We start from the raw sequence: 25,424 nt of genomic DNA, 5'->3' as shown, positions 1-25,424 counted from the left end.
ACCTCCAAGGACCCTTCCAACTTTATGATGATGATGATGGATCGGGGACAGCTGTTCCCAGAAGACCCCCCCTCCACAATCTTGCAGTTCAGCATCGAGCAGTCCTCCCCCGTCCCCCCTCCCAGCAACCAAACCTTCCTGTTGCCTCAACAAAGACTGAGGAGAGAGAGTGGTGGGCCCTGCTTGGGTGTGGGGCTTCCTCAGTGCTTTTGCTCTTCCTCCACAACCTGACTCCAAGCCAAAGCCAGAACGTACTGATAAAATATTACAAAGATATATATATATCTTATATATATATTAAATTTTTTAAAAAGATTTTAAAATGCTATAACAGACCTAGCTTTCGTTGGAATCTACCAACATCATCAGGGCACAAATAACTCAATGGGAGAAAATACTTTTATACACCAGCCAATGCCTGCGCGCGACTCCTGGATCTAGTAATTGGTCCCAGCCGATCAAACGTTGTATCCGTCCTGTTCGGCTTCTCCTTACTTCTCCTTACTTTCTCATGGGTGTCAATCCTGCAGCGAGAGAAGTCGGAGGCATCCTGCCCTCACTTACATCATCCGGCTTCTCCTTACTTCTGCTTATTTTCTCATGGGTTTCTCATGAAAGTAAGCAGAAGAAGTAATGATGTTGGTAGATTCCAACGAAAGCTAGGTCTGTTATAGCATTTTAAAATCTTTTTAAAAATTTTAATGTTTTATTAAAACTTTTAATGATTTTAACTTTCCCTGGTGTTCACTTTTATTGTTTTACTATGGATATGCCCAGGGATCATTCATCTGTTTTTAATTATATATATATATATATATATATATATAAGAAGACAATTCGTGTTTGACTTTGCAACACCTAGACGGGGCTGGAATTCCCCCCCCCACCCTCTTTGGTGCCCAAAAGAGCGCAGCTGATTGATGCAAAAAAAAAAGAAGAAGAGAGGAACTGCTGCCCGCAGTACTGTTACTGTAAGGCACCACAAACGCTCAGGGCACCGTCCCTCATTAGCAAATGGTTTCCATATTTCCTGTTTCACAGCAGCCAGAAATGGCAGCCGTCCACCGCGTCTGGAGCCAACGCTTCGGCAGACATTCTTCAGAGGTTACCGAGCCTCTGCAGGGCGGCACTAGCGCTCCCCAAACAGACCACGGGATACCTGCATGGGAGAGAGGGGGGGTCCCCAGAGCTCACACCCCTCTCCCAAGCAGGAGTTTGTATTTCGACGGCCCCAAAGCCTGTGGGAGCTTCCAAGGCTTGCACGGATTCAGGCGTTCGTAGCTTAGTCAGAATAGAGCCGGGAGGGACCTTGGAGGTCTTCTAGTCCAGCCCCCTGCTCAAGTGGAAGACCCTAGAACAGGGGTCCTCAACCTTGGCAACTTTAAGACTTGTGGACTTCAACTTTCAGAATTCCTCAGCCAGCTTTGCTGGCTGAGGAATTCTGGAAGTTGAAGTCCACAAGTCTTAAAGTTGCCAAGGTTGAGGACCCCTGTCCTAGAACGATTTCAAGACAGGGGGGCTGTCCAGTCTCTTCTTAAAATCCTCCAGGGACGGCGTACCCACAACTCCTGGAGGCAGGTTGTTCCACTGGTTAATTGTCCTCACGGTTAGGAAGTTTCTCCTTCATTCCAGGCTGCTTCTCTCCTGGAGGAGCTTCCATCTGTTGTTCCTGGTCTTGCCTTCTGGTGCTTTTGAAAAAAGGCTTCGGTAGATGGTTGAAGATACCCTGGCACAGATCTGACTATTTTTAATCGGGCATTTGGCGGGATGTGAGCCGCCCCCAGAACAGACCGTCTGCAACACCACCTCTTCTTCGCTTCGGACAATTAAGAACAGCCTCTGAGCCGAGATCGATCGGGAAAGGAAGTGGCACTGCGACGTGGAAAGCTCGCCCGCGTACCGCCAAGAAACGGGAAGGTTAACAAAGCTGCATGTCGGTAGACTTATTTGCCCGGGCGATGAACCAGGAACCCTGTTTAAAGAACACTCTGGCCCTGGAGAGCGATAGGGGGGAGGTTGCTCCTCTCCCCCATCCGTATATTTTGAAAATTTCCCCTCCTGCATCCTATTAAGGCCAGCAAACCCAGTTCAAAGCCGTGGCTTGAGGCACAAGTGCCAATCATAGCTTGCTTATTAAGAAACAGCCCCGTCCCTTCCCCCCCACAACTCCAATCTTCTGTGAAGGTACCGATATTTGTCACCAAGGGTTGAAATGAGGGGTCCTCGCTGCCCTCTGAGCTTGGTGGTTTCCCTGCAGATGTTTCGTGACCCAACTAAGTAACATCATCAGTGTTAGAAGGGAATTGGGATTTGTGGAGAGGAAGAGGAGGAGGAGGAGGACTGTGGGGGTCCTTGGTACCCTCTGAGCTTGGTGGTTTCCTTGCAGACGTTTTATGGCCCAAAGTAGGTTAACATTGTCAGCGCTCAGGTAACATCAGCCAAGATCACAGAGCATCAAGGACCTTTGCTATGACGGTGATTTGAACTGGGGGCACTTGGGACCCCTTCAATTCCCCTCTCCTCCCCTCCCCTCTCTCTCTCTCTCATATATACAAAAACACACACACACACAAACATTCCTTTGTCTCTCGGTCCACCAAGAAAAATACTGTTTTAAGTCCGCCCGCAGAGATGCAGGGAACAGCAACAAAGATGATTAGGGGACTGGAGGCTAAAACATACAAGGAAAGGTTGCTGGAATTGGGTATGTCTAGTCTTAAGGAAGAGAAGGACCAGGGGGGACATGATAGCAGTCTTCCAGTATTTCAGGGGCTGCCCCAAAGAAGAGGGAGTCAAGCTAGTCTCCAAAGCCCCTGAAGGCAGGACAAGAAGCAACGGATGGAAACTAATCAAGGAGAGAAGCAATCCAGAACTAAGGAGAAACTTCCTGACAGTGAGAACAATTAACCAGTGGAACAACCTGCCTCCAGAAGCGGTGGATGCTCCAACACTGGAAGTTTTTAAGAAGAGACTGGACAGCCATTTGTCTGAAAGGGTATTGGGTTTCCTGCCTGACCAGGGGGTTGGACTAGATGACCTCCAAGGTCCCTTCCAACTCTATTCTATTCTTATTCCATTCCATATTCTATTCTACTCTACTTTTATTCCATTCCATATTCTATTCCATTCCATATTCTATTCTATTCTTATTCCATTCCATATTCTATTCTATTCTACTTTTATTCCATTCCATATTCTATTCTATTCTATTCCTATTCCTATTCCATTCCATATTCTATTCTATTCTATTTTATTCTATTCTATTCTATTCTATATGCAGCTCTGGCAGCAAAGCCCAGGAGGGGGCGAGGGGGGGCTTTTCAGTAAAGAGAGGGCCGTTGTGTCCTGGTTTGTTTTGCTACATGCTGGATCTACAGTTGTGATGTCAGGTGTTGACTCGGGGATCGTGGGAACAGCCACCCCAGCCGGGCCAGCTGGAAAAGTTCAGAGGGTTGGGAGAAGGGAAAGGATCGTCTCATCAGCTGCTTCCTTTGGCATTTTGCTACAACTCAGGAACCGGGCTTCAACTGGAAATATTACCCATCCCTTTCAAAGATCTACGTTCTGTCACCCTGGGCTGAATTCCAGGAAACGTCAAGAGAAATTTCTACACGGTCCATAAAAAGAAGATCTTGTTAAGAACCAGGCAAAAGCAGGAAAGGGTGTTCTTGCACCAAATGGCCTCATTCTGGCTAATGTTCTTTCTTCCCTGCCCAACAGCAAAAACCAGTTCAAGATCCTTTAAAAAAAAATGTCAAAAATTAGCATTTCCGGTTCCTCGGCGCCAAGTACCTGGCAGTACAGAAATGGAATGACAATCTTTAAGACGAGGGAGTAACAGACTGTCAAGAGACAAAAGGCAAGAACTGAGCAACGTTAAAGATATTTTGTTTTGCTCGTGGTTGTGTTTTGTTTTGTTTTTAAATATACTTCAGCATTTTTTCCAAGCAAAGCGTCTGGGTTAAAAGTGGGAGACTGCAGGATCTTCAGGATCCCCTTTTTGTCCTTCCCCTGAGGGGGGGGGGGAATTAAATGACCATAAATAAGAAAAAGAGGGGAACTAATAAGTGTCTCTTTGATGACGTTTGAATCGTAAATGCAATTTAAAATTACTAACATTCGTGACTAATACCTTAGACCAGGGGTCCCCAATCCCGGGGCCGCAGAAAGGGAATGCATGAATGCACAAAGGTGTATTTGCGTAAGCAGTGTGTGTGTGTGTGTGTGTGTGTGTGTGTGTGTGTGTGTGTAACCACCCCCTCTCCCCCCCACCCCAAAAGCCAGTCCGCAGAGCCAGAAAGGTTGGGAACCAACTTCATTGCAACAGGAGTCTTCAAACTTGGCCCTTTTATGACTTGTGGACTTCAACTCCCAGAATTCCTCAGCCAGCCATGCTGAGGGAAAGGGAGAGGTTTCCGAACTGAGCCATGCTGGCTCAGGAATTCTGGGAGTTGAAGTCCACAAGTCATGAGGGGGCCATAGTTCCCCCATGCTGGCTCAGGAATTCTGGGAGTTGAAGTCCACAGGTCATAAAAGGGCCAAGTTTGAAGACCCCTGCTTGTGGACTTCAACTCCCAGAATTCCTCAGCCAGCATGCCTGGCTGAGGAATTCTGGGAGTTGAAGTCCACAAGTCCTAACAGGGCCAAGTCTGAAGACCCTTGCATTAGACAACGTATCATACTAAATACGGTGGTCACATCAGACAAGAGAAAAGGTTTTTTAAAAAATTAAGCTTCCCACTCATAAGCTGTTTTTTTTTAATCTCTTGAGCCTGAATCGCTTACCAATTCTTAACTTTTTTTTTAAGTGTACAGGTAGTCCTTGACTTACGACCACAACTGAGCTCAAAATTTCTGTGGCTAAGTGAGACATTTGTGAAGCGAGACATTTTATCCAATTTTACGACCTTCCTTGCCACAGTTGTTAAGTGAATCGCTGCAGTCATTAAGTTAGGGCAGGGGTAGGCAACCGTGGCTCTTTTATGACTGGTGGACTTCAACTCCCAGAATTCCTGAGCCAGCCATGCTGAGGGGAAAGGAACAGGTTTCCAGGCTGACCCAGGCTGGCTCAGGAATTCTGGGAGTTGAAGTCCACCAGTCATAAAAGGGCCAGGTTTGAAGACGTCTGGTCTGGATCCATGCCCGCAGTTTCATCAAAATGGCTGACTGAGGAATTCTGGGAGTTGAAGTCCACGAGTCATAAAAGAGCCCAGGTGGCCTACCCCTGAGTCAGGGGGACAGTTAAGTGAACCTGGCTTCCCCGTTGACTTTGCTTGTCAGAAGGTCACAAAAGGTCACCCCGGGGCGCTGGGATCGTCATAAATACGAGTCGGTTGCGAAGCATCTGAATTCTGATCACGTGACCGTGCGGGATGCTGCGCAATGGTCGTAAGTGTGAAAAAAGGGTCACTTTTCCCAGTGCTGCTGTAACTTTCAACCGTCACTAAATGAACTGTTGTAAGTCAAGGATGATCTGTAGAGATCTCTGGAATGTGGATTGGGGCAGTTGGACTGTGAAAAATTTCATTAAAAAAAAAAGAGAGAGGTAAGGGAAATAGCAAACTCGTTTAAAATAAAGCAACGTGACCGGAAGAGTCACTAAATGAACTGCCGTAAGACGAGGACCGGCTGCTACTATGCATTCCTCCAATCGGGAGCTTCGTCTGTCAAAACCGACCTAACGGGACGCCCTGCCTTGTTCTAAAAGAGGTTTACGCGGGGAGAGGAGGAAAATTTAGGCCACGGCGGAACGAGAAACCAAGAGCAACAGCTCCCTGCAGACCGGCCCAGGGGGGTCTTCTGGTCCTCATTTGGGACTGATTTGGGTCTGGCAGCCTTCCACCCAGCCCATCTTTGCTCCAGGAGCGAAGACCCACAAGCAGAGTTCAAAATAAATCTTTTGTTTGCCATTCCAGTCGCTCCGGGGAGGGGCCGCCGGAGGAGAGAACTGAAGTGCCGAGTTTAACTATGAACGTTAGCCAAGATAAAGCATCTTTAATTTATTAAAGCATCTCCTGCAAAGATGCTGGTGGGGTTTTTTTTTTGTCTTGGAAGACCCCTCTGCCCCGTCCCCTTTGTTCCGGCATAGCAGGGCGGCTGTCCCCGTCCTCTCTCACCCACTTCTTTTCAGGGCCTCTTTTGAACAGGGTCACACGCACCCCGACCTGCATTATTAGGTCTGCCCCATGGATGCCTTTTCCAGAGAGAGGTGGCTTGTGCCGCCTGGAGAACGGAAACACCACATCAAAAGAACCCAAAGAGTTTCTTTCTTGTTAAGAGTCAATTAAGCTGCCACGGAAGCCGCTGGGCTTTCCAGTATTTTTCAAGAGGCAGATCAGAACAGGGAGCAAAGCAGGCTCCAAAGGGTGAAGGGGATCTGTTAAGGGGGATGAAAGGGATCAGGGGATCTCCTGCAGGCAGGGTCAGAAAACAGAAAGATGCGCCTACTACCCCCAAGTGCTTGGTAGGAGAGGGGCTGATGGAAAACCCCACCCTCTCCCTTCAGTTAACCTCCAGCCCAGCCATTTTGAGAGCGTGCCCAAAACAGGCCTACCTCCGAGACTCCCAAGACCACATATATGTGGATTATTCCAGGCCTAGAAGTGAATTCTCACAGAGCAAGAAAGATCCTTGAGGAATCAGCAAGGCCGTAAATTAGCTCAAACGGAAACATCTCCTTTTACCTCTCCCCTTAAAGAGTTCCCATTTTAGCTCGTTTTATTTCTCGGCCAGAGGCATCTTCCCCACAGGAGAATGGTTTGAACAAAACACAGCTTTTTAACTCAGCAGCTGCCTCCTTGAAGCACCGCGAGGATTTTGTTCGGAAGAGCATAGAGAAAACTCCGGAGAGAAAGGGCAATGAAAAGCACCTAGCCGCAAAAACTTGTAAAATGTCATTTTAGTTCATTTTCTGCCTCAAAGAAAGAAGGGCGGCTGGGCTACAGAACGGAAGCCCCCAGCACTGTGTTCAAGATAAATAAGAGCAGAATTATCTTTTGCAAAATGTTAAGGACCGAATACGAAGGAAGGAAGGAAGGAAGGAAGGAAGGAAAACAATACAGGCCTCAGGGCAGGCATTAAAAAAGAGAGAGAGAGAGAGAGACTTCAGTATGAGAAGTGCCCAATTCTACCGAAATTGTGTCGAATCTATTTTCTTAAAAGGCTTTATTTTCAGAAATATTCTCTGCCAGCTTGATGCTGCTGGGCAGGAAGCTGGGCCACTTAAAGACAGACTAAGTCTAGAGTTGTCAATATGGCAGTAACTGTAAAAGCTGCCCAGAAAACTCTGTTTAGGGGGGGAGATGTGAAATATTAAAAAATGATGAACACTTGTGAGCCGATCAAATCTCAAGAGCTTCAGGCCTTTTACTTTTCTTCTTTCACTTAGGAGCATCGGTACCACCTTGCAAAACGGAACCGTGGCCAACGAGGTTTTCCCACAGGAAACTCTGCTTTTAAAAAAAGGGGCCGGGAGGAGCGTCTCCTCTCTGTGACCTCATCCAAACACAACATCTGCATGGCTGGCTTGTGAAGCCTCCTGCTACAACATACGAAGTAAAGGTTGCCAAAGCAGCTGCTGGGGGTCCCTCTTTCCTCGTTCGTGGGGCGTCTGCGCAGGAGCGTATTGCAGACCCTGCACGGAGGGTCTTTTCACCAAGCTTGTGAGGGTCTCCTAAAATGACGTTTCCTTCTAGGACAGTGATGGCGAACCTTTTAGAGACCGAGTGCCCAAACTGCAACCCAAAACCCACTTATGCATCGTCGGGTGCCGGGTGGGTGTGGCCCATTGGGTGGGCGTGGCTGCGGTGGTAACGGCAGACTGGGTGGGACTAAAAAGTTCAATCAATCAATTCCAACTTTGCAAGATCTTTTTTTTCCCCCGCAAGAAGTTGAAATTGACTGATTGATTGAACCTTTTTTTTTTTTTTTGCACATGGCGGTGGAGGCCTAAAGCGAAAAGGTTTTATAAAACCCAGCTGAAGGCCTAGGACTGGGGCGAGGGCGCGCGTGTGCCCACAGAGAGGGCTCTGAGTGCCGCCTCTGGCACCCGTGCCCTAGGTTCGCCACCACTGTTCTAGGAAATTGCTGGGCCAAAGTTTCCCCCACCATACTCTCTCAAAAGCAAATGGTAGCTTGAATTTAGAACTTGTCGTGAAGCTTGTTATTAAACATGACCAGCGAAGCTCCCGTCTCTGCCTAAAAGCTAAGCAATTTTTATTTTATTTATTGGATTTCTATAGCCGCCCGTCTCAGTCCATGACTCTGAGCGGCTTTTGCAAAGGTGGTGGAAAGGAAAAGGAAAGCGGAGTGGCAGCTGAGGGGAAAAAACCTTCAGGTCTTTGGAAACAATTTTTCCCAGGGAGGTTTTTAGTGAAAATGCCAACCGCTAGCAAGTTTATTACAAGCGGTCCTCGACCACTTGATGCCCAAAATTTCTGTTCTTAAGCAAGATATTTGTTCAGGGAGTTTTGCCCCATTTTACAAACCTTTCTTCCTACAATTGTTATTAAGTTGTTAAATCAGCCTGGCTTCCCCATGGACTTTGCTGGTCAGAAGGTCGCAAAATTGGATCACGCTGACCCTGGGGGGGGGAACACGGTGACCGTCATAAAGACGAGTCAGCTGCCAAGCCATCTGAATTTGGATGACGTGACCGTGGGGATGCTGCAAAGGTCGTGACCGCGAAAAACAATTGTTAAATCACGTTTTTCAGTGCCGTCGTAACTCTGAATGGTCACTAAACGAACTGTTGTAAGCCGAAGACTATCTTTGTGGAGTCTCTCCCAGTCATCTGGAGTTATTTGGAGGCAGAGCTTCCAGTTCCACCTAACTTTATTGCTTAGGGCAGGGGTAGGCAACCTTGGCTCTTTTATGACTCGTGGACTTCAACTCCCAGAATTCCTGAGCCAGCAGGGGGGAACAATGGCCCCTTCATGACTCGTGGACTTCAACTCCCAGAATTCCTCAGCCAGCCCGGCTCAGCTTGGAAACCTCTCCCTTTCCCCTCAGCGTGGCTGGCTCAGGAATTCTGGGAGTTGAAGTCCACGAGTCATGAAGGGGGCTATAGTTCCCCCACGCTGGCTCAGGAATTCTGGGAGTTGAAGTCCACCAGTCATAAAAGAGCCAAGGTTACTTACATCTGGCCTAGGCCTAGGCTGCTTTATGACTGGTGGACTTCAACTCCCAGAATTCCTGAGCCAGCCTGGCTCAGCTTGGAAACCTCTCCCTTTCCCTCAGCATGGCTGGCTCAGGAATTCTGGGAGTTGAAGTCCAGGAGTCATAAAAGAACCCAGGTTACCTACCCCTGACTTAGGAGAAAGCTGCTGGAATTTTCTGACTTTCTCCTGCCTCTAAGCCAGCATCTTGCTTTTCCTTCCCTCCCAATTAAGGCCTGCGACTGTGTTTCTTCCTCCAGAGGCACCGCAAGAGCCGAGCCCCAAACCACAGACCCAAAGGCAGGGCTATTTCTGCTAGGGGCAAAAAATAAACTGGGAAAAGCAGGTAAGGAGAGATCGGTTTCAACTCCACAACCCCGTCAGCCAAAAAAAAAAAAAAAAAAAAAGAAGGAAAAAAAAAAAGCAAAGCAAAGCAAAGCAAAGCAGGAGGGCAGGGGAACGGATACTCTGGAAAATTATCAGGGAAGTTTTATTTACAGCTCTTCTGCTGGCCTGGGCAGATTCTAGGCTGCTGCGAGGAGGAAGTGCCCAGTGAGGGACTGCCCCTCCACCCCTTATCCTGCAATCCTTCTCAGGTATCCTGTGTCAGGTCTCCTGGCCCCGGGCTAGGCTCGGAGGCACCTGGTTCCCCAGTCCTGGTCTTGGGCCCCCGAGGCCACAGCAAAACAAGCCACTAAAAAAAGCCAAGCCTGTCACGTCCCAGTTCTGCCTGCTGCTGTTTATGAAAGCAGCCCTGCGCCCCAGATTTTAAAAGTCCCAGGTCTGCAAGGATGGTCATCTCCAGGTCCTGGAGTTTCCTGACCCCCCCCCCCCGGGCAAGGAAGGCATAAGGGAGCCATGGGGGCCGGTTCAGGACCCTAGGACAGTGGTGGCGAACCTATGGCACGGGTGCCAGAGGCGGCACTCGGAGCCCTCTCTGTGGGCACATGCACCGTCGTCCCAGCCCCATGTCCTCCCACGGCCCCCTCTTCACCAGCAGACCCCCTGGAGGAGAGCCGCCCCCAGGTGGGGCCCACGCAAAGCAGCACAGCCAAGGACATGGGAGCCGTGCAGTGGGGACAAGACTCTGCCCTTGCAGCCCATCATGCACATCTGATGCTGCGGAACACGGGCAGCTGGGCTGCCTTGGTGATCTGTGGTGGGTCGTGGAGGTGGTGGGTGGCCCAGTGGGCAGGGCAGAGCAGGGACGGGGGTGGGGGGGCAGTTTTTGGGCACTCAGTCTCTAAAATGTTCGCCATCACTGCCCTAGGATCAAGGAAGAATGAGGAAGCTTAGCAGAGGAGCCCTGGGCAAAGAAAAGAGAGGGGGAAAAAAACAGGGAAAGCAGAGAAGCTACACCGTTGGCCTATTTTTAGGATTGAAATGCCGTGCTTAATTTGCAAGCAGCTACCAGGGTGTCAGCCTTTTAATGGCTAAACAGCGGGGGAGGACTAACCAGGCTCTGCTTTACGCTGGGCTGCAACCTCCAGCTTAATTGGCACCCTCAAATCTCCCCGAAAGCCCCCTCTCAAGGCGGAAGCAGGGCAGACCACCCCGAAGTACAAAGGCCACGGAGGAGCGATAGATAAATACGGTCCTTCTGAACAACGGTGAATTAAGGCCTCAGAACTACCAGCCACCCACTGCTCCGAGGAATCGGTTTCTCTTGCCCGACTCTTGGGAGAAACCTACCACGCGGAACTTGTGTGTGTGTGGGGGGGGCTTTTTACCAATTATTCTTGTGGCTAAAGGTTAACCATCTTTTCCAACATCAGAGAAGCCTCCTAATTTCTCCAAGATTTTATAAGAGTTCAGGGACGCAATCTGTTGTGTTAGCCCCACCCCACCCCACCCCGCAAGGTATGGAGGAGGGAGGGCTGCAAGACAGGCCATCTTGGGGTGCTCTCCGGCCAACCTTGGTGGTTTTACGTCATGGCAGTTAAAATGGCTCGCAAACAAAGAGTTCAATGGCAATGGCCCATCAAACAAGGAGTCCTGTACGAAGCGGCTTTTCTAACGGTGTGGATGTTTTGCGGGTACAGAGCCCAGGATTTTACTACTGGTCTACTTCAGGAACCACTAAAAACACCCAGAGAGAACTGAGCCAGACCACCAGCATCCTAAAGCGCTCTCCATCAGTTCAGAACTGGGATACCAGCAACATTTCATGTGAAGTGTTAATACCACTTTACAAGGCCTTGGTAAGGCCACACTTGGAATATGGCATCCAATTTTGGTCACCACGATATAAAAAAAGATGTTGAGATTCTGGAAAGAGTACAGAGAAGAGCAACAAAGATGATCAGGGGACTGGAGGCTAAAACATATAAGGAACGGCTGCTGGAATTGGGCATGTCTAGTTTAACGAAGAGAAGGACGAAGGGGGACATGATAGCAGTCTTCCAGTATCTCAGGGGCTGCCCCAAAGAGGAGGGAGTCAAGCTATTCTCCAAAGCCCCTGAAGGCAGGACAAGAAGCAACGGATGGAAACTGACCAAGGAGAGAAGCAACCTAGAACTAAGGAGAAACTTCTTGACAGTGAGAACAATTAACAAGTGGAACAACCTGCATCCAGAAGCGGTGAATGCTCCAACACTGGAAGTTTTTAAGAAGAGACTGGACAGCCCTTTGTCCGAAATGGTATAGGGCTTCCTGCCTGAGCAGGGGGTTGGACTAGATGACCTCCAAGGTCCCTTCTTTATTATTATTATTATTATTATTATTATTATTATTATTATTATTATTAGTTTTCCCTAATCAACCTGTAAGATTGAGCAGAGTGTGGCTTTCCTGTCTGTAGAGCAGGGGTCTTCGAACTTGGCCCTTTTAGGACTTGTGGACTTCAATTCCCCTGGTATAGGGTCTCCTGTTTGAGCAAGGGATTGGACTAGAAGACCTCCAAGGTACCTTCCAGCTCTGCTATTCCATTCTATAGAAGGGATTCAGTGTTTATGGGGCTGAGAGTTTCCCCTCGTTTCTAATTCCAGAGGTCAGAGATAAATGAATTATAAGCTGCCCAGAGTTATTGACTATATAGAAGTTGAACGGACATCTATATAGGCACGCTGGCTGAGGAATTCTGGGAGTTGAAGTCCACAAGCCACAAAAGGGCCACGTTGGAAGACCCCTGCCTTAGAGTCAACACGAATGCGTAGGGCCAAAAATGTGGAGAGCTTTTAGAGTGGAGCACAGGTTTCAGGGGGTTATACACGGGGTAGAAAGTCAAGCCACGTGAATGCTGAAAGCTGCTATTTCATTCCTTAAACCTCCGGAGTCCTCTTGACCCCCAACAGGTGCCCCTTTTAGAAACTACCCATCAACCTTTTACAAAAAAAATAAAATCTGACGCTCTCAATCCCGCCGGAACCGGTTACGCTCCGCTTGCTTGGCCAGTCCTCAAACATTTCAGATCAAGTAGGCTTAACGCCTCTTCGGTAGGAATAAGATATTCCTGAATACCTCTTGAGTGCCCGCTCTTCTACCCACAGAGTTTTTATCCTCCTGGCTGTTTTAATTCATTAAAACTTTTCCATGCAGAAGCTTTGCCGAGCGCAAAAGCCAGCCTTTTAAAAATGCAAACCCTCGTGGCGAGGGGAAAAAACAGGGAAGGAGACCCCCCTCCCCTCCCTGCCGCTCGTGGCCTGTCCCTGGAAACCACGCCCCACTTCTGCTGCTGGCTCTGCCCTACAAGTGCTAAGTCAGCTTGTTGGAAGAGAAGTGCAGCACTTCACCTCCTCTTCCAAAAGGAGCAAGTACAGTACCACAAGTGCTCTAAAAATAGCACAGCCCCTACACCTTATGGTGAGGTTGTGTGCTCAGCAAGAGCGGCTATGTTACTGCTGCACAAAATGCACACCCAAGCCTCAGCCTTAACGGGTGTTTTCTGGGGGAGGAGGGGGGGGGTTAAGCTAGTGCTTCCTCACCAGCTTTGTAGAACCTCATGCACCAAACAGGGAAGGAGGCCTTTTGCAGCTGCAGCAGCAGCCTCTGCCACCCTATTAAGCCTCCGGGAAGGAAAACGAACCATCTTCTCAACTACTCAGAAGGAAAGGAAGGCTGCTCCATTTGAGGCAGGCGTAGCTGGCGTGGTGGCGAAGCGATCGCTCTTTTGCAAGCAAAATAGAAATTAAACGGGCAATCTGAAGTCAGCGGTTCCCAGAGTGCCAGCCACTAAGAAACAAGCAAGCAAGCAAACAAGAGTCTGACCGGAGGGTACAGAAAGGAAATTAAGATGGGTAAAGGCCTCTAATGAAAAACAGCTTGGCCCAGGAGGCACAAACAGTACTTTTATGCTTGTGGATGGAAGTCATCTTGTAACTTCCAAGGAACGCTTGGAAAAGTAAGGTATCAGACCATTTGCCCAAAACAAACTATATATAAAAAAGTAATCATAGACAGCTAAGTTTGTTTCCATTCAGACGGCCGCTACAGAAATCCTAAAGTGCCGTGTTTTTCTTTAATATGCTTCCAGACTCTTTCATCAAATGCACTGTTCATTGGTGGCCATAAAAGGGTTGTGTGGGTTACTGCTGCCCTCCTAACACAACTAGGTGCACTCCTGCTACACACAGCAGTGATCTACACGCCGGTATAAAGAGAACTTGTGGGTAAGTCTGTGAAACCAAAGAAACGCATCATCGCGATACGGGCACCCAAGGCTTACGAATTCTGCAAGCATTAAAATACATGTCTGGTTCTGGAACACGCGTGCCAAGAACAAGTCCTCACTCTGAGAATTGGTGACTTACTGCGACTCCCAGCAAAATCAAGCCAACTAGAAAAACAATTCTAGTCAGCACGAGGCTGTTCACCTTTGCCTTTCAGTGGAAAAGTGATGGGGGGGGGGTTAAAACTGGAGCACTTCCTGTTGTGGCAGCCGTTAATTAAGGGAACTGCCCCAGGCAAGACGCATTTCATTCTGGGCATGCAAGCCTCGGATCGGCCTGTGACTCACAGGGTTGGGTAGCAAGCCGATACACTTCCGTATTGATCAACAAGGTGGGTTTATGTTTTTGGAACCCGTTGGGTGATCAGCTGACTTACAGCAAAAGCACACCCAATCCACTTGGAACGATGCACCATCTCAGCTGAAAGGAATCGGGTGCTCCTGCAGGCACATAGGCCACAATGACAACCCCACCTATATGACTCAATGAGACAGCCTTTGTGCACTTCTACACCCACCCCTTCTATTGTGTCCAGCAAATGAAAGCTGCAAAAGGACACTTTCTCTTTCATTCGACAAACCGACACACTTGAACCAGGCCGAAGCTCTGCTTACACCAATTTCCAACTGCTGAATTTCTTAAGGACCTTCTCCTAACAAAATAGCAGTTTCACAGGCAGAATCTTACTTCAAAATAGAATCCCAGAGTCAACTCTGGCCCGGTGCCCAGTCGAGAAATATCTACCTTAGAAGCCTGCCCAATTGCTTCTTCACTTCGAGAGATCCCTCATAATTCCTCACAATTAGCCCTGTGATGAGAGACCTCCCACCCCACCAGCAATATCTAGATCTTATCATCTTCTCAAACTGCATATTGTATCCCCATTATGTGGTGTCTCCCATCAGCTGCACTTCACAGCTGATGCCCCAGCTCAGGCAGGCAAAGACCAATACATCTTTCCCTTTGGTAATCCAGCAGCTGGTACCACAGATGCTGTCTCAATCGCAGAATACAAGCATCCCGTTTAGTCTCCCTAAAGCCTTTTTCTTGAGAAACTGAAGATTTTACTCCCTGCATAGGCTATTATTTCTCTTCTGGAGAAAAAAGAACTAAGAGAAAAATAATGTATCATCTTCACAGCAAGACTGCTCCATCCTTACTACCCAGACATTTTTATATTCCTCCCCTTTCTTCTCCTACAAACTCAGCCTCTTCACTTCCTCCAGACCTGTCATGTGCGTATCTCTAATTTTATCCACTGTTACCATCATGCCCGAAGAACTTACAACCCAGACTTAATATTCTGAGCAGTAGAGAAAGATAAGCAAGAGTTATTTTAGAAATTGGGCGGGCCTTTCTTTCACCTCTTGATCCTCATTCTTTCGTTACTCCACCCAGCCAGATAGAACTTCTTTTCTCCACCATTCAAAATATATTGGATGGAAAGAAACATGGGCAATTTTTTCTTTTCAGCACACAATTCCATGTCTGCTGCCCCCCTACTTTCATCTTCAGTCAATTTCTGCGCCTTTCCTCAGCTCCCCATCCCTTATCAGCCTCCACAAATGAAATTAGCTCGCAGTTGATTATGTCAAGCACTTGAGGTGGGTATGGAGGGCATCTCAGTAATGCCTCCGGTCTCCCAACATCCTCCTCTCTCTGTAACTTATTCTCTGGGGCCAGACAACTATAAGTACAGGTCTTCCTCAATTGCATGTCAGAAATAATCCTTGACTTCCGGCCAAGCGTTTCCGCTCCGCTTAACACAACTCCCATTTAACATAGTACCTGGGGAAAGGGGAAGGAAGGAAGGGGTTTTCCTAGTCCTAAATTCCCCCTCCCTCTCTTGAGGGCAAAGAGAGGGTTTCCTGAACTGTCAGGCCTGTCAACCCAGCCAGAGGCCAACAGGCAAAGAAAGGCGGGAGCTTTGACTTAAACCAAGGGTCTCCAAACGTGGCCCTTTTATGACTTGTGGACTTCAACTCCCAGAATTCCTCAGCCAGCGTTGCTGGCTGAGGAATTCTGGGAGTTGAAGTCCACAAGTCCTAAAAGGGCCACGTTTGAAGACCCCTGGCCAAGAGGGTCCATATTGCTGCTCCCTTCCTTGTCCCCCCCCCCAAAGTCCTTCCTCTTTATTCCCTGCCCCCATCCCCATTTCCTCACTACCCACCCTGACCCAGCCTGGCCCCCACAGCCCCCTCCCCTCCCAATTGGGGGGAGGGGGAGAGGAAGGGAGGGGGAGGAAAGCCCCAACTGGCACTGACTTCTTCTGCCAGGGGCTGCCAGGGATCCAAAGGGAGAGCGTGAAGCCTCCTGCCCCATTACTTGACAGAAGCCATAAACCCACAAATGGGGGGTTGATCAGCAGGGCAGCCCCCCCTCCTCCTCCCCTCAGAGGCAGCAGGGCCGCCTGGCTGGGGAGGATGGGGCTTGTAGGTGGGCCGAGCGCCTTCGATGCGGACCCCTCCCGCACGGCCCCCCCAAAGCGAGGAAGCGCCCCCTACTGGCGGCGGCAGCGGCCCTTGCTCCTTCCTCTCTCTCTCTTCCCCCCCCCCGCCGCCCCGCCAGCCTCGGCCCGCGGCTTCCCTCACCATGATGCCTCTGTGGCGGGGCCGAGCCCTCCTCAGCAGCACCAGCAGCGGAAACGGCGCCGACGGCGACGGCAGCGACTCCGGGTTCCTCCGGGTCCGGCCTCTCCGAGCTCTGAGCCAGGCCGCAGCCGCCCTCCGCCTCCGCCTCCTCCTCCGCCGCCGCCTCCTTTCCCTCCCTTTTTTTTTCCTTCTTTTTTTTTTCCCCCACCACTTCCGCCGTTGCCTAGCAGTTGCACATCCGGGTCAGCCAGCGCGCGCGCGAGCGAGCGCGGGCAGCCCCTCCCATTCTTCCTCCCCCTCCCCCTCGCGCCACACCGAGCCAATCGGAGGGCCGCTCGCCGGGCATCGCCAAGTATGGAGCGGGAGGCCACCCCGCGCCTGCGCGCTCGGGGAGGAGGGCGGTGGGAAGGATCATTGAAGTGCCAGCGGATGGGGGGGGGGGAATTGTGTGCCAGAAGGCCGGGAGGGACCATCTACATACGGAAGGGGGTGTGAGAAGAAGAGATGTGGCAGAGGAATGGAATAATAATAATAATAATAATAATAATAATAATAATAATAATAATAATGATGATGATGATGATGATGATGATGATGATGATGATGATGATAGTGTTGGGAGGTCATCTAGTCCAATCCCCTGCTCAGGCAGGAAACCTATACCATTTCAGACAAAAACTTCCAGTGTTGGCGCATTCACCGCTTCTGGAGGCAGGTTGTTCCACTGGTTAATTGTTCTAATTGTCAGGAAGTTTCTCCTTAGTTCTAGGTTGCTTCTCTCCTTGGTTAGTTTCCATCCGTTGCTTCTTGTCCTGCCTTCAGGAGCCTTGGAGAAGAGCTTGACTCCCTCTTCTCTGGGGCAGCCCCTGAGATACTGGAAGACTGCTATCATGTCCCCCCTCGTCCTTCTCTTCGTTAAACTAGACAGACCCAATTCCAGCAACCGTTCCTTATATGTTTTAGCCTCCAGCCCTCTAATCATCTTTGTTGCTCTTCTCTGCACTCTTTCTAGAGTCTCAGCATCTTTTTTACATCGTGGTGACCAAAACTGGATGCCGTATTCCAAGTGTGGCCTTACCAAGGCCTTGTAAAGTGGTATTAACACTTCACGTGATCTTGATTCTATCCCTCTGTTAATGCAGCCCAGCACTGTGTTGGCTCTTCTGTGTTGGCTCTTTTGGCAGCTACAACACACTGCTGGCTCATATTTAAGTGATTGTCCACTAGGACTCCGGGATCTCTCTCACAGTTGCTACTATTAAGGAAGATACCACCTATACTATACCTGTGCATTTGGTTTTCCTTGCCTAAATGTAGAACCTTACTTTTTTCACCACTGAATTTCATTTTGTTAGATAGTGCCCAGTGTTCAAGTCTGTCCAGATCCTCCTGTATCCTAAGCCTGTCTTCTGGAGTGTTGGCTATTCCTGCCAGCTTGGTGTCGTCTGCAAATTTGATGAGTTTCCCCATCTATCCATCCTCTCATCCAAATCGTTGATGAAGATGTTGAAGAGCACTGGGCCCAGCACCCCACTACACACTTCCCTCCATGTAGATGCAGTTCCATTGAGGACCACATGCTGAGTACGGCCGGTCAGCCAGCTACGAATCCATCTGGTGGTGATGCTGTCTAACCCACATTTTTCTATCTTATCAAGTAGTAGGTTGTGATCTACTTTATCAAATGCCTTACTGAAGTCCAAGTAAATTATATCCACAGCATTCTTCTGGTCCACTAATTTTAACACTTGGTCAAAGAATGCAATAAGATTTGTCTGGCATGATCTGTTTTTGACAAACCCATGTTGGCTTTTAGTAATGACTTTGTTTGCCTCTAGGTGTTTCGTTGCTTGATTATCTTTTCCAGAATCTTCCCAAGTATGAATTGGATTCCAAGTTTAATCGTTTCCCACCATTCCTCCAGAAGCTGGACTACAATTCCCATGCACCAGCCTACACTTCTTGGCTCCCATCAATCTGCAGAAACAGAAAGTTGATTTCTCCCTGCCAAAACTGTAGAGCAGTTTCTCAAACTTGGCAACTTTGAGGCGAGTGGACTTCAACTCCCAGAATTCCCCAGCCAGCCAAGTTGAAATCCACACGCCTCAAAGTTGGCCAGTTTGACAAACTGCTGCAGAGTGAAGGGCAAGAAACACAAATGAAGGCCCCTTTTGGGGTAAGCATGCCAAACGAAGCATAACCTGCACTCAAGGTGGGGCGGATCCCCTTCGCATATTCGGCGGCCTCAGCTCTTCCCCTGCCAGAGGTGAACCACGCTGCCTTTTCCGACGGGAATCACCATTTCCTGACACAAGATGCTCTTAACATACAAGGAAAACCCTCGGAGGCGAAACCCCCAGTTGGAAATTCCTGAGGGAACAGTTCCCTCTTTTCCATCACTGCAAATACACAGAGAGCCGGGAATTCACAGTGATTCCTGTTACCCCAAATTCACCTTTTGCAACTAATGACATCTCCCTTATGGAGACCCCATAGAAAATAGGGCTCTGTCCTTCCGTGGCCTTTCTGTCCTATTTCACTCCTTCCTGGAGTTTATGAGTGTGCTGGACCAGTTTAGCCATCTGGTCCATTATATAGCTAGCTTAGGAATTAAGAACTGTGTTAGAGCATTTAGCATTTAAAGGGTTAAATGCTATCTCCTTAAGACAGGTAGTCAACCTTGGCTCTTTTATGACTCGTGGACTTCAACTCCCAGAATTCCTGAGCCAGAATTCTGGGAGTTGAAGTCCACGAGTCATAAAGAGCCAAGGTTGACTACCCCTGCCTTAAGAGATGGCATCTGTGAAATGTAGTCTAGTTATTAGTCAGTCCTATATCTTATCTAGTCAGTGGGAGGGGCTTCAAAGTTTATTACAGGATGTCCTGGCTAGTGCCAGGGTTGTAAAAGCCTTTGTTTTATCAAGCATCATGCATGCATAGATTGGCATCCGTAACCATGCCTAGCTGAGATGGGGAATTATTCCTTTTTACCTACGAGAATGGACAGATATGAATATGACCGGATGTATCTACTGCAAAGTAAGTCTCTGCTTAGAATTCCTGGACAATAAATATTTGTTTAAAACCATTTTCGTGGTGTTTACGCTATCTGGATCAGAACTATAACACATCTCAGTTCGCGGTTCCAGAATAATGAGTTTGTTATATTTGAATTTTTCTAATCGCCAGGGTTCCCTGCCTGAGGTTCTTTATGCTTCCTGTGCTAATAAATGCCACCTAATTTCAGAATTGCTACAGTTTTTCAGAGTTCCTTCCCCTCAATTCACCTTTCTCGCAGGTTGCTAAGGCCCATTTCAAAGGAAATAGGATTCCACAGCCAGTTAAGACTCATTTCCGTACACGTCAGCAATCACATTAGAGGCACACCGGAGATGCTAATACCCAGCCAGGAGTACGCAGGGTGTTTGGGGTTAACTGAGTCCTATAAGGAGGTTGGGCACCTTGTGAAAGCCTGTTCTCAAAACTGCAATGATCTGTGACCAGGGTTAGGGTCATCTGACAGAAAGAATCCTCAGCGATATTGAATTAAAATTGCCAAAATGTTCTTGACTTCACATATTTCAATCAGACGTAATGCATTTTACTTTAGGTTGAAATCTGGTTTGTGCTCCTAAACTGGAACTTGTACTTGAACCGTACTCTGCCTTTTAGGATGAAAAAAAGAAATCTTCATCAAGTGGCTTTCGAGTGAGACATATAAACCATCATCAATAAAAAATAATACTTCATGTCTTATTCAATGCAACAAATTTCCAGGACTCTTCCTTCTGGGGCAATTAGGAATAGGGGGGGAAATGGAAGGAAAGAACCAAGGTTTATGGGTTCTTCTCTGCATTCTCCCAAGGGGTGTTTTATAGTGTGCTGTGTGAACCCAACCAAATGATGCTTATCCAGCAATCCTTGGCTAAACAAAACACGGATTGATGCAATGTGCAGAGGCTGCCTACGTAAGCCATCTGAACGTGTCTGCAGGCACATGCTTTGAATCCTTCCTAGGCAAGGCTTTTGAGTCCGCCCTCCGCTCAGCCCAGCAAATGTAATCATTTAAAACACAGCCTTCCTATAAACAGTTGCGGACAAGCAGCTGGTCCTCATTTCAAACTACTTCCCTCAGGCTGAGAGTACAAACATTTTTTGGCCTGTGAGCTTAATGCAAATATTTGGGATAAAGGCAGAAGAAAAAAGGCACGACTAAAAAGCAGCTGTTTGATCCTTTTTTTCTTTTTTCTTTATAGTGAATCAAACCGCCCATCACTTGTCTCTCCACGGGTAACAGAAAATACTCTTTCCTTGAACTACAGATTTGTGCAGGATAATGAGTTAAGAAAAGAGCACTAAGGGGGATGACTTATCCTTCAAAAACTCAGTGCACATGTTTCCGAATTAAAATTGCATTTGGCCGTGACTAAACTGAGGTCTTGTGCTGCCTTGATGTACAAATTCACGTTCAAATTATGCTCTGAGAATCTGGCAGGTTACGTTCCATCCTGCTTTTTAATGAATTGTTTTAAGCATCACAGAACATCTCAGTTGGGGGGAAAAAAGAATTTAAAAAACAGCTTAAAGAAACTTTCAACTATGTGCATTGAACATGGTCAATATGTGTGTGTGTGTGTGTGTGTGTATACATACAGAAAAAGAGAGCAAGCAAGGTTTATTTTATAAAAGCCCTAAAGAAAAAGTGCCGAAACAAAAGAAAGGTTAGTTTGACAGCTGAACGCCTTTACAAAGCCACATCCATATGTCTTTAATCAGGGGTATTTGGGATTGCATTGTCAGTGACAATATGCCCTTTCCTAAGGCTTAGCTAAGTAAAAATGGATTTTATTTTATTTTTTTTAGCAAGGCTTCCTTTTCTTTAAGACCAGTGGAAAGCCTTTAACAAAAAGACAGAAATGTCTGGCATTCTTTTAAGGGTTTTCAAAGCCTGTCAAATGTGCGTCACATCTTTCTTGATTTGCCCACCCTAACCCCCTCCCCACAAAAAAAAAATCTGAATGGTTCAACCAGCGAAGCGAACAGAAGGAAAAACAGAATGGAACAAGGTTTCTAGGACATTTCCCCAGGAACACCATGGCCATTTAAGGATATTTTTGTGCGGTGCATCAGATAATAAGGCGGCATTTGAGCTTTATGTTCCGTCGTGACAGGTTTGTATAAATGAAATCCAAGGAGGATGAAGAAGAAAGGGGAAAAGCAATGACAGAGGAGGTACTTGGGGGGTTTTTCCCCTCCCTTGGCTGAAATAGCTAACTTTATTCTAACAATTTAAACTGCAACTCTCTGCATAATGATGTGCATTTCTTATTTAATAGGGTACATTTCAGCTGGTGGAAAAGCTCCATGCTGTCATGGCTGCGTCTCTCCTATCCAAGCTTCATGAGTTGACAGCCTGACACTAGCAATGGGGTGGGGGGGAGAGGTGACAATTGGACTGTAAGGAAGAAGGGGAGGATGGAAGCTCAGCTGAGCCTTGTGAGAAGGTCCAGCCAACCAAGGTCAAGTAAAGATATGCAAAGCTGGGAACCAGCACCTCTTTCCTAAATAATATACAAGCACCTGATTGCACATTTGCAGATAACAGGGGGATGTGGGGGGGTTTTTTCCTTTGTGTTGTTTGCAAGGGAAACCTCAGATTCAGCTTAAGCTACTTCTGTAACCATTTAAGCTTCAGTAAAGTATACTCTAAGGCAGTGATGGTGAACCTTTTAATAAGGTGACCAACCGTCCTCCTTTAGGGAGGAAAGTCCTCCTTTTGTGAGTTCTGTCCTCCCTCAAAAAGTGTCCTCCTACATGTCCTCCTTTTCGATATTTGAAGACTAATCTGCAGGGCGTTTTTTTTCTCATAGAATGCTCAGAACGGCGTTCCGGCACCTTTTTTTGATGGTTTTTTTTTCAACTTTTGCATGAGCTGTGCTACTCCCCCTATTGGCTTTCGAAAGCCAATAGGAATTGCTGCTGAGCGCGCCAAAACAGACGGCCGGCAAACTTTGCACATGTAAGTTGTCTGCAGCGAAGGCGAATTGGCAGGAACTTTGCACCCCTCCCTGCTACCCAACTACACCATCTCCTAGTTAGTCCCGAAGATACCTGGAGGAGACAGGAGCGGCGACGCCACGATAACTTTCTCTTGATCTTTGGCCCTGCTAGGGCAATAATGGCTGTGGGCGCAAGAGGCAGAGGCAGCGGGGCTGCTGCGGGCGGGGGTGTGAGGGGCGGCGGTGGCCAGCTGCCCCCCGTGCTGTGGGAGCCGCGGGGCCTGCTCTACACGGGGCTGCGCAGGGTGGGCGATGGTGCTGGCGGGGCAGCTGCAGTCTGGGGTGTGTCGATGGCGGGCTACCCCCTGGGGCAGGAGCCAGCGCAGCTGATGCTTTGGGAGCCGCGGGGCCCGCTCTACATGGCGGGGCAGCAGTGCTGGCGGGGTGGCTGCAGGCGGGAGTGCGGCATGTAAGCATAATTACAATATAAAATGTTATTGTTACAAATGTTTTTTATTATGCATTTATCATGTTATAGTGTATTCTGTATTATTGTTGCAATGAATAAAATGTTTCTTTTATTTACGATATTTTTTTCTTCAATTTATTTGTGTCCTCCTTTTCATTGTAAAAAAGTTGGTCACCTTACTTTTAGAGACTGAGTGCCCAAACTGCAACCCCAAACCCACTTATGCATTGTTGAGTGCCGGGTGGGCGTGGCTGCGGTGGTAACAGCAGCCTGGGTGGGACTAAAAAGTTCAATCAATCAATTCCAACTTTGCAAGATCTTTTTTTTTCCCCGCGAGAAGTTGAAATTGACTGATTGAACCTTTTTTTTTTTTTGCACACGGTGGCGGAGGCCTAAAGCGAAAAGGTTTTATAAAACCCAGCTGAAGGCCTAGGACTGGGGCGACGGTGCACGTGCCCACAGAGAGGGCTCTGAGTGCCGCCTCTGGCACCCATGCCATAGGTTCGCCACCACTGCTCTAAGGCGTTCAAACCGGTCAGTCCTGGAAGAGATCAACCCCGACTGCTCTTTAGAAAGCCAGATCCTGAAGTTGAAACTCAAGTACTTTGGCCACCTAATGAGAAGGAAGGACTCACTGGAGAAGAGCCTAATGCTGGGAAAGATGGAGGGCAAGAGAAGAAGGGGACGACAGAGAATGAGGTGGCTGGATGGAGTCACTGAAGCAGGAGGCGTGAGCTTAAATGGACTCCAGAAGATGGTAGAGGACAGGAAGGCCTGGAGGAACGTTGTCCATGGGGTTGCGATGGGTCGGACACAACTTCGCAACTAACAACCACAAAAGTATACTCTTGGCAAAAACAAATGGAGTCTTTCTTTTCTAGATGATTGGGTGGGACGGTTCACACATGCGGTTGGACTGAAATAGGAATGCCCCAAGCTGAATATGTAGTTGCAAATCCAACAGATTTTGCTGTATCCAGCAATTTAGGGTTCACAAGGAAGAAAGAAAAGCAAGACTATTATCTCTGAATGTGAAAATTCCCTTTTGCTCTTTCTGGCTAGTCCTTGTTGAATTTCTCCCACCCTCTTTTAAATCCATTTAAGCCAGCCAGAATCTTTTATGTAATTCAGGCTCGGCATTATGAAAAGTGCTTGTAAAACCTGTGTAATGTGGGGCATCCCATAATAAATATCTACAATTACATTGGATGAGTTTTAACTGCGGGCCTATCTGTTATCAACACGCACACACAATCCTTCTGACCTTTGTATGGCTTTTCTTCCTCCATTAACTTTATCCCAAGGGGTAGGAAATGTAATCAGGGTTCTTAATGGGAAATGTTTCCAACTCCTGGACAAAAAAGACAAGAGAAAAATCACTTTTTATGAAAGCAAAAAGGGAGAGGTTGAGCACGGGAGAGAAAAGGCAGACCTTGGAAACAATCTGATGGAAATTTTTCTCTGAAACAAAAATTTGATATGCTGGGGAAATTATCCCTCCCCACCATTAAAGTCAAGGTAAGTTCAGGATAATATAATCCATTTCTCATAATTAAGCTGACATGATCAGGCTTCCACAGGGCTGTCAAATAATGAAACAAAAATTGCAATTCTGGCTGGTTTTTTTTTCTTTCTTTCAGAGCGAGCAACCGGATCTGTACAAATCTGTGCGGGTTTTCTTTCGTAGCAGGGAGAAATTTCCATGTTTATAAGTGTAACTCTCCCGATGAGCCCGCCGATAACAGACAAGGAAGGAGAGAGAGTTAACAGTTTTATTAACATTACTTGCTCTCAAATATCAGTGTGTGGTCTTACCCACATTGGTGCTTTTATTTTTTTTAAAAAAGAAGTAAATTAAACCTTCAAACGCACTTTCTCCTAAAAGCTGAAAGATGGCAGTAATTAGATCTAGGAGTAGTGAAAAATCTTTTCCGATTTATTGGATAACTGTGGCCACTTTGTACTTACTCAAGTTACTTTTATTCCTACCCTATGGGTAGGAGCAATCTCAGCCAAAGTATCACCATCCTTGATTATTTGTTCTAAAATCACGATCTTTCAGACTCAGCCAATGGCGGTTTGGCAGAAACCCCATGGTTTCATCTCACTGAAGCTGTGTCCCAACCTCAGCCTCATTAAGCTGGGTGGACTTCAACTCCCAGAATTTCCCAGCCAAGATCAATGGATTTCAACTCCCAGAATTAATGCTGGCTGGGGAATTCTGGGAGTTAAAAATCCACCCAGCTGACTCAAGAAACACCGTCCCAAAAGGCAGGGATCAATCTGGGGGGGAACATATTCCCATCTCTTTCTCACACTTCAGAAATGTCACCACTAAAATTGGGAAGGATTATTATAGCAGGGGTCTTCAAACTTGTGGACTTCAACTCCCAGAATTCCTCAGCCAGGCACGCTGGCTGGGGAATTCTGGGAGCTGAAGTCCACAAGTCATAAAAGGGCCAAGTTTGAAGACCCCTGGGTTATAGTAAGAGGGATCAAAGTGGTCTATATAATACAATATAATAACATAATCAAAAGGTCCA

At 47.6% G+C, this 25,424-nt stretch overlaps 1 protein-coding gene across 1 annotated transcript in view; it reads right to left on the bottom strand.

Annotated features, from left to right (window-relative positions):
- Window positions 1-16,517, bottom strand: part of LOC107295422 (F-actin-capping protein subunit beta-like) — a gene marked incomplete at its 3' end in the record, with an annotated part of 31,689 nt that extends 15,172 nt beyond the window's left edge. Inside the window, exon 1 of the mRNA XM_015824737.1 lies at window positions 16,414-16,517. Coding sequence (XP_015680223.1) covers window positions 16,414-16,416 — 3 coding nt within the window. The remainder of the gene's footprint in view (window positions 1-16,413) is intronic.
- Window positions 16,518-25,424: the final 8,907 nt, after the last annotated feature.

Source organism: Protobothrops mucrosquamatus, unplaced genomic scaffold (assembly GCF_001527695.2).
Source record: "Protobothrops mucrosquamatus isolate PMUCROS unplaced genomic scaffold, P.Mucros_1.0 scaffold2331, whole genome shotgun sequence".
NCBI classification, from domain to species: Eukaryota; Metazoa; Chordata; class Lepidosauria; order Squamata; family Viperidae; genus Protobothrops; species Protobothrops mucrosquamatus.
Note: the sequence above shows the minus strand (reverse complement) of the source record. Positions and strands in the feature narration are given on the sequence as shown.